Raw genomic sequence first — 12,240 nt, 5'->3', positions numbered from 1 at the left:
TAGAACAGGACTTCTCAAACTAGGCCATAGTGACACCCCAGTCTGAGGGCCCTCGTCTCCGCCCTCTTAAGGAGTGGGGGCATGGGGGAAGGCAGTGACACGATCCCCAGGATTGCATCGCCAAGTTAGGCACAGGGACTGGCAGTCCCTGCAGCGGCCTCACATGTGTGCAGGGAGCCCTGCGTGACCCTCCTCAGGGCTCCCTAGCTTTAAAAAGTGAAAGTGGAGCGATCGCGCTCCACTTCCAGTTTTGCAGAGGTGGGGCGCGATCACTTTTAGAATGCTCAGGGGGCCCTGCGGACAGTCACGCAAGGCTCCCCAGGAGGCTGCGGCAGGGACTGGTAAGTAAGTGCCAGTCCTTTAGCCTCCCTTAGCGTCGCAATCCTGGAGATCACATCGCTGCCTTCCTCCGCAAGAACTTAGAGCGGCTCAAACTCTCCCAGAGAGCTTGAGAACTGCTGCTTCAGAAGTTATTTCTTAAGGTAGTAGCTATCACTGTATCTTGCTTGTCACCATACCTATACAGTAGAATCACAGCTTAAAGGGTCAAAGCTAATGAAAAAGTCAATTTAATGTTGATCAAATGAACCTTCATCAGTGTCAACGTGAACATATTAACTTCTGGTCACATTTTGCACCGGGAACAAAAGACAGAGGATGAATCCCTACTGCTTTACCTCTTTCACATTTAGGGGAAAGTGGACAATTCTGGGAAGAACTCACTGGTAGTCCTCCCAACCCCTTTTGGTTGGTTGCCACCATTTTGTTTTAATCCAGAATGCCTTAAAATGCAGCATTATTCCTAGAAGCATTCTAGAGCACAAATATGGTGGCAGCCATAAAAAGTGGCCAATTTGAACTGGCTCTACTGAAATCTATACATTTTTACAATTGCAAGTTTCATTTCACAAGTTCTATTTTTTATGTTTGTTTCCTGCTCTTCTTCTAGAAAGGTCAGAGGAGCTTACATGAAGATACCAGAAGTCTTCAATCTAGGAATTTATCAGATTCACATCTATTTAGCTTCAGTAGTAGAGCATGTGGTGCTTCACCACCAACCATTTACAAAAGTGGTTATGTAAAAGTAACAAATATGTGTTTGATAGAGATACATGTCAGAAAGTCCTCCGAATCAGCTGGGCTTCCTATGACAGACACACATTAAGAAATGTCTTTGGGTTAAGGGACTCAGAATGTACTAAACATCGACCATTTAGCAAGTTAAAATCCTCAGCTTACCTTCACCTGATGAGCCAGAAAGATCTATGACCACATACACTTTTCCTTCTGGTTCCAAATCAATCTGCAATTGGAGAAAGTAAATATATTCTAATTAGAATTCTCAGTGTTCCTTTCACAAAGTGTCTTTATAATTTTCACTTAATTCGTCCTGCAATTCCTATTTTGTACTCAGTATATGTTGAGAGCAGCCAGTGATTTCATGGGCTTGAAAAGGCTGGTGGATTCTTATGCTCCATCTCAAAGCAACTTCAGATTTAATCAAGTAGGTTTCGTAAACTCACTGAGTTTTGGGATTCTTGTGAATATTTGATAACATGTCCGGATTTGGACCCGACAAGACACTTCCATTTTCTAACTCTGGTGAACTATCTGAAAACAAGTAAGGACAAAACTGGACTGAATTTATGGCTTTGCTTATTCCAAAAGCCTGAGATAGGCACAAAGACATTAAAAACAGATATAAAATGCCCAGAACAATATATTAAATCAACTAAATCATAACAGATGTTTAAAATTATCAAAACAATACCAAAACAATGGTTCCCAAAGGCCTAGACACACAAAATTTGCAAGTGTGTGTGCGCACGCGTGTGAGACAGAGAGAGTGCCTTAGAAACAACAAAAAAGAAAAAAAGTAATGTGCGAATTATTTCTGCATCTATAAGTAAACTTCGGGTGCAATGAGCAAATGAGGGATTTATCAAACAGATGAGTTGCAAACATTTTATCTGCATTTTTAACTTCTGCAACTTTTCACCTGGGAAATGACTCAAGTTTCACCTCAGAAAACACAAGAGTGATAAGCAGATGTGTGAGTTATTTGCACTGCTCCACTTCTTGTAACATGTGGGGAAGTGAGATGCTTGGGCGCTAGAGTGAATCTCTAGGAAGTTCCAGAGGTGTGAGGCAGTCATGTACACCACCTCTCAAATTGTTCTTTCTGTCCTGAGTTGTTGCATGGATGACGATTTGAAAATGGTATTTGTGCTTTATGCTGAAAATGGCTATGCAGCAAAGGTGGAAGAGGCAGCCTCTTGCATATTTCAGGCTGTAGATGTAAAACCTGTGGGGATTTGGCACCAATATGCAGTTCCTGGAATGCTCCATCAAAAATTATGTCTGAAAATATTTTTTCCTCCTACAGTGATTGTCTTTTGTACTGTTAACTCTAATAAAAGTCAAGACATCACATTAATAATGCGAGCTTTTAGATTGTGAGCCCTTTTGGAACAGGGAGTCATTAGTTATTTGATTTGATTTTTCTCTGTAAACCACTTTGTGAACTTTTGTTGAAAAGCGGCATATAAATACTGTTGTTAATAATAATAATAATAATAATAATAATAATAATAATAATAATAATAATAATATGTTTTGGATATGTGAAAGGTGACTACTGATTTGTTATCTACATTGCCATTCTTGATTGGGTTTAAAGCTTAGTTTAAGGCCTTTGGGTCCTGAACTGAAGCAGTACTTGCAAGCTCTTTCCTTTTTTTGCTGTCTTCTGGTATTCATGCAACATCAAATTCGGCTCTTAACAGAATTTGACAAAGTTTATTTACATTTTTATACAGCCCTGTCTCCAGGGATCTCAGGAGAGTGTACATACTTCCCTTCCTCCTTTTGTCCTAATAACAGCTCTGTGAGGTAGGTAACACTGAGAGATAGTGACTGGCCCAAGGCTACCCAGGAAGCTTCACAACTGAGCAGGGATTTGAACCTGGATGTTCCAGGCTTACGTCCAACTCCAGAACCATTATGCCTTCCTGGCTCTCCAGGAAGTAATGTTCCACCAGTAGCAGAACCACAGGCAAGGCTGACCCAGACTTCCTGATGCCTGAGGCAACAAGCCAAATGCTGACTGCCAGTTATCCAATGATCTGCCAGCATCTGGTCCTCCCACTCTCCAGTGTTCTCACTGAGCACTCTCCAACTCGCCATACATCCTCCTCCTCCTCTTTGCTCCCCCCTTCCTGATCCAATTCAGAGAGTAGAAGGAAAAGAAGGACCAGTGGAGGCAAGTAGGCGGATAGAGACACACACTCCTAATCAATTTGCGGCCTGAGGCAACCGCTTCAGTTGGCCTCATGGTTGGATTGGTTCTGGCCTTAATGTCGTCATCCCCAGTTTACACTAAGGGCAGGTGAAATTATTCAAGGTTAAAAAGAAACAAGAATACCACACGTTTATAATCCATAAAACGTAGCAGCTTGATGTTGAACATGTCCTGATTCTTTTTTGTACTGGTTTAACCAGATTCAAATACATGAGGCATTCCTCAACAATGACAATAACAGGGCTGGCCTTAGGAGCTGCAGGCTTAATTGGAAACATTTTTAGAATTTTGTGTTCTATAACTAATTAATATATTATGTAATTTAAGAACAATTTAAAAAATATAAACCATAATGACAAACACTACTGACTTCTTAAGAATTCATAAGAAAATTTAAATTGTTGCCTTTCACTTTATTTATTAACAGTATTTATATACCGCTTTAAAACCTGCAATGTGGTGTTAGGTGTTGACTGCAATAAGTATTTGACAATACTAGATTATTCAAGCACAGGGGGGTCTGTAGGTGCAGGTTTCAATTTGTCCTATTGGCTTAAAGCCAGCCCTGGACATAAGCCTAGTTGGTTGGCTATGCTCAGTGAAAAATGAAAAGTTGGTCTCTTGCAGCAGGCTGGGGTTAAAGGTAGGTTCTGGATGGAAAAGGCTGAAGACTCCTGCCCTAAAATACCCTCAACACACCCCTGCATTTATAATATCATAGGGGAAGATTCTTAACATGAAGAAGATCAAGCTGTTTTCTAGGGGAAATTGTCCACTAATCTTCTCACTGAGAAATTCCAACAATCTTCCAAGGAGCCTCAAAAGTCCACAGGAGTTGGAGTGTAGTTTGAAAACCACAAAAAAAAACCCACTTTTAATAACTTGTGCTCCATGCAATGGCAGTTTGGTACTCATTGGTTTCTCCACAAGTTCTGCAAATTAAGGAGGAATTAAGTTTTTCCGAAACACACAATTCAAATGTATCCCCAACAATGGAGCAAGGGAATTTGCTATAATTTGCTATACTCCCAGTTTCTGTACGATTAAGATTTAACTGAAGCAAAATGTAATAGCTTAGCTAGTAACTGAAAGGTACAGGAGAAGGGACAAAATGCAAGTGATACAGCCTGATCATATAAGTGTTTCTTTGAAAGTAAGTTCCACTGATTTCAATGGGTTTACTCTTAAATTAGTGTGAATAGGATTTCAGTGTTAGCTGATTGATATACCAACTAAAATAAGTATCTCTGATTGTGGAATGCAACCTAACACTTTAGAACTCTACAAATGAAATACACACACACACACACACACACACACACACACACACACACACACACACACACAGAGAGAGAGAGAGAGAGAGAGAGAGAGAGACTGACTGTAGGTATATTATTAACAGTATTTATATACCGCTTTTCAACTAAAAGTTCACAAAGCGGTTTACAGAGAAAAATCAAATAACTAAATGGCTCCCTGTCCCAAAAGGGCTCACAATCTAAAAAGATGCAAATGAATACCAGCAGACAGCCACTAGAACAGACACTGCTGGGGGGAGGTGGGCCAGTTACTCTCCCCCTGCTAAAAAAAGGAGCACCCACTTGAAAAAGTGCCTCTTACCCAATTAGCAGGGGTAGGGTATAGATATATGGGAAGCAGCACTCAAGCCATTTCCCCCTAAATTCACATATATTCTGCTACTGAAAGAAAAAAAGAGAGCGCCACATTATGCATAAGCATTAGGTTATTTGGTCTGGGCCAATTTTTAAGGAGGTGAAAACACACACTTATCACAGAGTTTGCGTAATGCCTCAGAAACGGCACTTTGGTCATTAATTTTGACAAGTCGAGTTTACTTTTTAATTATTGATGCTAATGTCTCGGTAATGTGGGATGCCATCATTGCTGGGAAGAGGAGGAGTGCTGTAGTACAATTAAAGTCCATACTTCTTTGTGGATCTGTTTGACGGTTTGGTCATAAGAATTACTTCAAGGAACCAGAGCCGGATTTATGTACAAATCAAGTAAGCCCCAGCTGAGCGCCTCACATTATGCAGAGTCTCTGAATACAAAAGTTTTGAGTTTTACATGAGCCTTGAAAAAGTAAAGCCACAATCAATCGTCAAATGAACAGCTGCAAAGATTTTAGATATGCTAATTAAGAAATCATTAATATGATAAAGTATTTTAACTTGAAAGTACTTCATAATGCAAACAGGCTTTGTTCAAGATATTTGAGTTTCATAAGTTTCTTGTTGTATTTTTGCCTATGAATATATGTCTATGGCCTGATCCAGTGGGGCTGTTCTTATGTTCTTATGAACATTCAGTTTAGATCTGAACTGTTTTATGTGCTGAAAATATTATATTTTCACGAAAAAGTCTGAGATTAAAGGATCAATAAAAATGTAAGAGGAAAATCAAATTTTACAACCTTGATTTTTAAGGGTGTTTCCCCCATCATAAACCAGAGTAGGTTACCACCATGTTTCTACAGTCTGGTGATCTCAGCCCTGCTGAATAAACTGGAAGCCCAATCCTAAATTGCGCTGGCATGGGGAGGATGGCAGGCCTGCCCTGTATCCAATGAGAGGTTGGGGTCCAAAGTAGCTCAACCTAGGGCAAGGGTAATTGCTTCTCCTTACTCCAGGAGAGCCACAGCAGCTCCAATGGGGTTACTCTGATCTGCGCCACCTGAAGAGGTAGCGCAGATCCAAGCAGCCTGGAACTGTGCCAGGCTGCCCAGGAATGGGGTCAGGATCCAGCACAAGTGCCAGTTCCTTGCCCCACCCACCGATCTCCCCCCACCTGCCCTCCCCCACCCCTAAATGCCTTCTCACTGCCCTCCCCTGCCCCAAAACACCTCATCCCCATGCCCCCTAGATCCCTACGCCAGCCAAGCTCAGCCACCTGTGGACTTACCTTCTGTTGCTGCAGAGGCTGGATGCAGCCTTTATGGGCTGATTGCACTTCTTTGTGCCAGCCTGGCTGACACCCGAGGAGGCGCGAGGCACATATGTGCTCCCGGGTCGGCGCAAGGGACACGTGCCGGCCCAGTGCTACTTCAGGACTGTGCCCGGAGGACTGTGCCCAGATTATAATCTGGAATTAACATGCAATGATTTCTCTACTGATTAAAGCTTGAAGCCCTAAAACAATATAACCTACCTTGCTCCTAATGAACGACTGTCTGTTTCTGGGATCATGAGCTACGTGAAGTCATAAATCTAAATAGAACAACACAGCAGCGGAAACAAAATAAAGCATCTCCTAAGGAATACAGTCTGCCTTCTATCCAGAAAAGCACCTCCTTCTTTTGACATTTGTGCATTATGCAATGTCTGAAAAGATAAAACCTAAAAGATAGAACACATGGTTTGAGGCTGATGATGATCTCATTAGCAATGTTGGACTTCAACCAGTCAGCGTAGACCTGGATGAATATCTGAAAAAGGCAATTTGGCTTCTGCTGGGATCAAAACTAATGCCATCATCATTTACAAGAGTTTATATTAGACCCTTTAGTGGAATTAACAATTCATTTTTAGTTTGGATTCTTGTCAGAATCCAATATTTCTGTGGCTATCATTTTCATATCCCTATCATACCCAAAGAAGGGGACACCAAAGGTGGGTGGCTTGCTTCTTTGGGAAGCTGTGAGAGCCAGGGTACTCCACCGTTTCAGGTAAAAGTGGGAGGTGGATTTGGTATTGGGATACAGGGGATTGGAGAGTCATCATAGGTTTAAGAACCTGGCTCTATAACCCCTCCCTAAGCCATGATGAGAGCAGTAGCAGAGAGGGGGCTTGGAAGGACATTTCTGGGTATGGGTGGGCCTCTGTCTAGCTGCAGGTGATGCCTTATGAGTATAGAATGTTGCAGGAAAGAGGCTTTAAACACGATTGCTCCTTTTGTAAGATGCTAGCAGTGAATGAGACTGCATTTGATTGTCATTACTTAAAGAGGATGATGGCTAGTTGCTCTGAGCAGCCCATAGTTGGGATGAAGAAACAGGGCATGCTTTTTAAATAAATCCTCTTTGCTTGTACATTGCTTTAAAAGGAAAGGAGTGTCTTCTCTACTAGACACACCAGTGTCAACATATAGTACTTGGTTTCCAGGTCAAGGACTCCTTAGCCTCTCTGGCGATGACAGGTCTCTGTCTAATGAGAACAGCAGTTGTGTAATCGTAAATTTTGAAGTGCAGCAGGTGTTGTGATAAGGTTGCAATCCTATACACACTTTCCTGGGAATAAACCTCATTGAACACAATCCCATTGTGTTCAATGAGACATGCATAGGGTTGTGCCATAAAATTATACATCAACATGTTAAATTATTGCATTGGAGTTGTTTCTTCTCTTGCACATTGTTCTACATGGAAACTCATATTTCATTTCAGTATGCAGTTTCATCCCAAACTCTTAAACTGCAATCGGACCCATGCTTACTTGGCTGTAAGCCCCGTTGGCTATAATGGGACTTACTTCTGAGTAGACATGCATAGGATTGGATTGTTAAAGTAGGTTGCAATAGGATAAAAAGAAATGGATAAAAATTGAAAAGTGGAAGAAAAATATATCAGATAAATATATAACTGGTTTATTAGAGTGTAGTCCTATGTACATTTTATTCAGACATTGCACTGATTTCCACTATCTGTGTTACCAGAGTTTCAATGAAATGAAGCCCCCTCCCCTCCCTGATTGGCATGATCTACCTTCTCCCCTCCTTCCAACCATGTGCTTCTTCCGCTCCCATATGAGGGCAACGCAGATTGGTGTGTATCCCTGTAATGTCCATGACGGGTGGAGACCCCGCCCCTTGGTGTGCGACCGAGCGCAGGGAGCTTACCCTGTCGAGGCAAGTCGGTCATCGGCAGAAAGAAGGACGGGAGGCAGACACAGCTGTTTTGCACAGACGGTTTACTCGCGTCAAACTCTTGACATTCATGGGGCTTGTTACGCCACAGGCCCCATTGCCTTACACAGACTCGTTCGTTGGTGCACGACAGGCTGGTTCCCCGCTCCTTCCTGACCCCTTGAGGTTTCAGGCAGAGCTTTCTGGCTGATGCCTGTCAGCCAGGGGTATGGGTTCCCGAGGGCTGCAGTGCTGTTGTCTGGGGTCAGCTTAGCTGTCCTCAGGAGGGCCCCTGGCACCTCCAGGCTTGCCCCTCGATCAGCTGGCCTCCAATGGAGGTAGTTGGTTCCGGGTCCCTGGTTCTGCAACCCCGCCTCTCCTGCTGTCACCCCCGGGGCCCGGGCAGGCCTAGGATCGGGGAGTTCCCAGCTCCCGGCCCCTCTCTCCAGGGCCGAGGTAAGCCACCTTCCCTTCAGGGCCTGGCTCGTCTGCATAAGGCCGGGGTGGCTACCCCCTCTGGCCTTCCCCTCAACCCTGCTCCCAACTGGAGAGGAGCAACCCCTCTCTAGGCTGTACAGCCTCCTTATGAAGCCAGCCTTGTGCTGGGCCAGCCCCACCCCTTCTGCCCACGTGGCTGCTGGCTGCTCCCAGGAGGCACTAGGTCCTCCTCCCAGGGAGGTGTCTTGCCTGGGACCCCAGTCCTGACAGTGCTTAAGTCTTGCTCTCGAGGAGGCCCCTACCCTTGAGGAGATCCCTGCTCCTGAGGAATTCCCGGCCACCTGGGCTGGGCCTAGCTGACAATCCCCCTTGCCAAATTTCTCAGTTTCCCTGCAGCTGAGCCTGCTGCTGCTTCATAGAAAAAAGAAGCAAAGGCTGTTCCTGAGGACCCCTACAGATGTCACCGCTTCTGTTTTTAGAGTAATCCAGAAGTTCTATTTCCCACCTTTCCCTGTTGGCCACACATCCGGACAAGAGACCTGACATATGTGACAGAATGCACAGGAGACATGATTCCAAAAGAGTGGCTGTGTTCAGCCTTTTACAGCAAAAATAAGCTGCAAAAGGTGCTCTGATAGCACTTAAAAGGATTTTTTTTTTTTAATTGTGGAAACAGCTTCACATTTATACAGGTTGAGCATCCGTAATCTGAAAATTGACAATGCTCCCAAATCTGAAACGTATTGAGCTGACATCACAAGTGGTTTTGTTTCATGCACAAAATTATTAAAAATTGCTTTCAGGCTTTGTGTAAGTGGTGCATATTAATGTAAATGAATTTTGTGTTCTGATTGGGCCCCGTCCCCAAAATATCTCATTATGTATATGAAAATATTCCAAAATTGAAAAAAAAAGTTTGTAATCTGAAACTTCTGGCCCCAGGCATTTCAGATAAGGAATACTCAACCTGTATTATCTAGTAAACTAGTTGCCCTGGACCATGCTGGAGCCTTACATTAAATAAAAATTAATCAAAGTGAACTAGTTTTATTTGCAGATGCGACTCCCCACCAGCCATCTTATGTTCCAACTTTCATGAATCTGGAAAACCAGTTACATGATCCACTCCCCAGAGATTAAGGAAGACTTTTCTCCCACTTAGTACTCAGAACTGCTGAATAAATATGTATTTTTGAATAGTAATATTCAAATAAACTGGACTCTTAGGTATCTAAAGGCCACTAAACAAACATATTGCACTTGTAACTTTTTCTAAACCTCACTGAGAATTCTGATTGAACCAGCAGAAGACATTCATAGAAGATGAAAAACTGAAATAGAAACATGAAGTTTTCATTTTACACTGTGTCAGAGGCAGGCAGGACAAGATGAATGGACACACTAATGTAAGGTTTTCCAGTTCCATGACAAAATGAGATAACATTTTGATACTGCATGTTGAAATTAAACCCACATCTTTTCCCTGCAGTTATGTAGCATATCACTGATTGCCAAAACACTCTGCTAGCACTTTTCAACTTCAAAGTGTTTACATGAATAAAACCCAATCTACTAATTGAGAGAGATGCTGAAAACTCAGAATACACCAGAAGCAATTAGGATCAACCCACACATTTTGCATCTTATCCCCCCCCCCCAAAGAAGCCAGTCCTCAGGCATTTTCATACAGTCCTAAAGATGATCTCTCTTCAATTTCCTTGCAATAAAAATGCAGAAACTACCTTGGTCAGAATGCTCATTTGCATTACAAATACTTCTCCACCAGTCATCCCTGAACATAATGGCACAAGAGAAGCTCAAAGCTGATTTAAGCTTCAAGTATGAAAAAGTTCTAAAATGCAGACAATCCATCTAGTTCAACTCTCCCCATTCCTCACATGCTCTATCAGTCTCTCTTACTCTTCAAGACTCCATGGTTCCCAAAGGAACTTCCTAAGGAAATAAGGAGAAGTCCTAGAAGAGAGGCTCCTTTGGCTTCTCTGGCCACTGCAAAAGACCTCAACTGGCAGGCGAGAGCATGTGGCTTAGAGGCAATGACCAACACTTTGAATTTGGCTTGGAAACACTGAGGAACCAATGAGGACAGAAAGATAATGGCACAACTTGATCCAGAAAGGGGGCCCCATCAGCACTGGTCACAGCATTAGGAACTATGCACCCTTTCCAAGTACTTTCAAAGGCAGCCCCGCACAGAGCAAATTAGAGCAATCTAACTGAGATCTGCCAGATCTGCCCTCTTCAAATGTCAGTGAGTTAAGGCCTATCTAATTCTCCATAGGATCAGACTACCGGTCACTATTGCAGCAATTACATGGTGGAAACCACAGCATCTGGCATAATGCTCAGACTGAGATAGCCCCATTCTGGTAGCAGCCACACCCAGTGTGTGCTGGACTCAAGTGATGGCCTCTGAGCCCACCACACCTCCAACAGATCACATGGTCCAGGTCCAGAAGAATCTCACTACTTTGTAATTTTAACTTTTTATTTGTGTATGCCAGCCTCAGTTACTCTTGGGAAAGGAAAATCAAAATCATGTTTTGCTCAAAAACTCACTGTGAGCAACTGGAGAAACTGCACTTTGTTGCTCAGAAGTAGGGTTGCCAACATTTCACTGGCTTTGTTCTTGTGTCTTTGTACAGAAGCCTGACATGAAGAAATTTAGTAGAGGGAAACTTTATCTCCACACCAGGTAGAGCTTTAGCTGTTAAACTTCTCCAATCCTTTCCAAAGTTTTAGGGCCAATGCAGGTGCAGTGCAGACCCAGGGTAAGGGAATAACCATGCCCTTACCTTGAGGAGGCCTCTGTAGCTGCCCCCCCCCCACAAGATGCAGCATATGCCCAAAGGCACAGCTGCATCAGTGCTGGAAAGTCAGATAGGATTGGGCCCTCACTTAGGCTGGTATTAATAGTGCTGGAGCAGAACAGTAAAAAGGTTGGCAGACCTCATTGGAATTATAAGGATCTTGGGCTGAATTCTTACCTACATCAGGCTAGCAAAATAGTCTCTTGCCTGTTTACCCTGGGCAAGTAAGAAATTCCTTCCAACTCCCAGGAAGGAAGAATTTTATTTATAGAGCAGGGGACTCCAAACCCCAGCCCAGGGCCAGATGCGATTTGCAACCAGCCTCTTGTCCCCTGAAAGTCTCTGATCCACTCAACCAAACATGACCAAAGCTGTGCTCTGTTTGTGTCTGGAGGTGTTTTGAGGGCCGAAGAGGTTGAATTAATGAGCCCATTCGTTTGTTTATTTATTCATTCATCTAAGTTCCATCTCTAACTTATTTATTTAAATATTATATTTCAGTTTTTCCCCCAGCCCTCAAAACTGTGACAGATATTTGATGTGGCCCTCTGGCCAAAAAGTTTAGAGACCGCTGAACTAGAGAAGCATTTATTCTCATTCTTTCTCCATTTTAGGCTGCAACAAATGTGATTAGTGTGCAATAAATCACACACATATAAGCAACCAGGCTAGTAGAAAAACAAAAGTGAGTTAATGTCCTCCACAGACTTACTGCAAAGCTGGTCTAGGTAACCCATAAAAGAAATCCATGCACATACAATTTAAAGAAGAAAGCGAGAGGGAGATTGAAAATTTAGCCAATGGAAAAAAAAC

General features: G+C 43.0%; 1 protein-coding gene across 1 annotated transcript in view; it reads right to left on the bottom strand.

Annotated features, from left to right (window-relative positions):
- The window catches only part of PRKCE (protein kinase C epsilon), a 406,295-nt gene that overhangs the window by 244,870 nt on the left and 149,185 nt on the right, over nucleotides 1-12,240 (bottom strand). The window contains exon 2 of the mRNA XM_066624640.1: nucleotides 1,240-1,303. Coding sequence (XP_066480737.1) covers nucleotides 1,240-1,303 — 64 coding nt within the window. The remainder of the gene's footprint in view (nucleotides 1-1,239; nucleotides 1,304-12,240) is intronic.

Source organism: Tiliqua scincoides, chromosome 1, assembly GCF_035046505.1.
Source record: "Tiliqua scincoides isolate rTilSci1 chromosome 1, rTilSci1.hap2, whole genome shotgun sequence".
NCBI classification, from domain to species: Eukaryota; Metazoa; Chordata; class Lepidosauria; order Squamata; family Scincidae; genus Tiliqua; species Tiliqua scincoides.
Note: the sequence above shows the minus strand (reverse complement) of the source record. Positions and strands in the feature narration are given on the sequence as shown.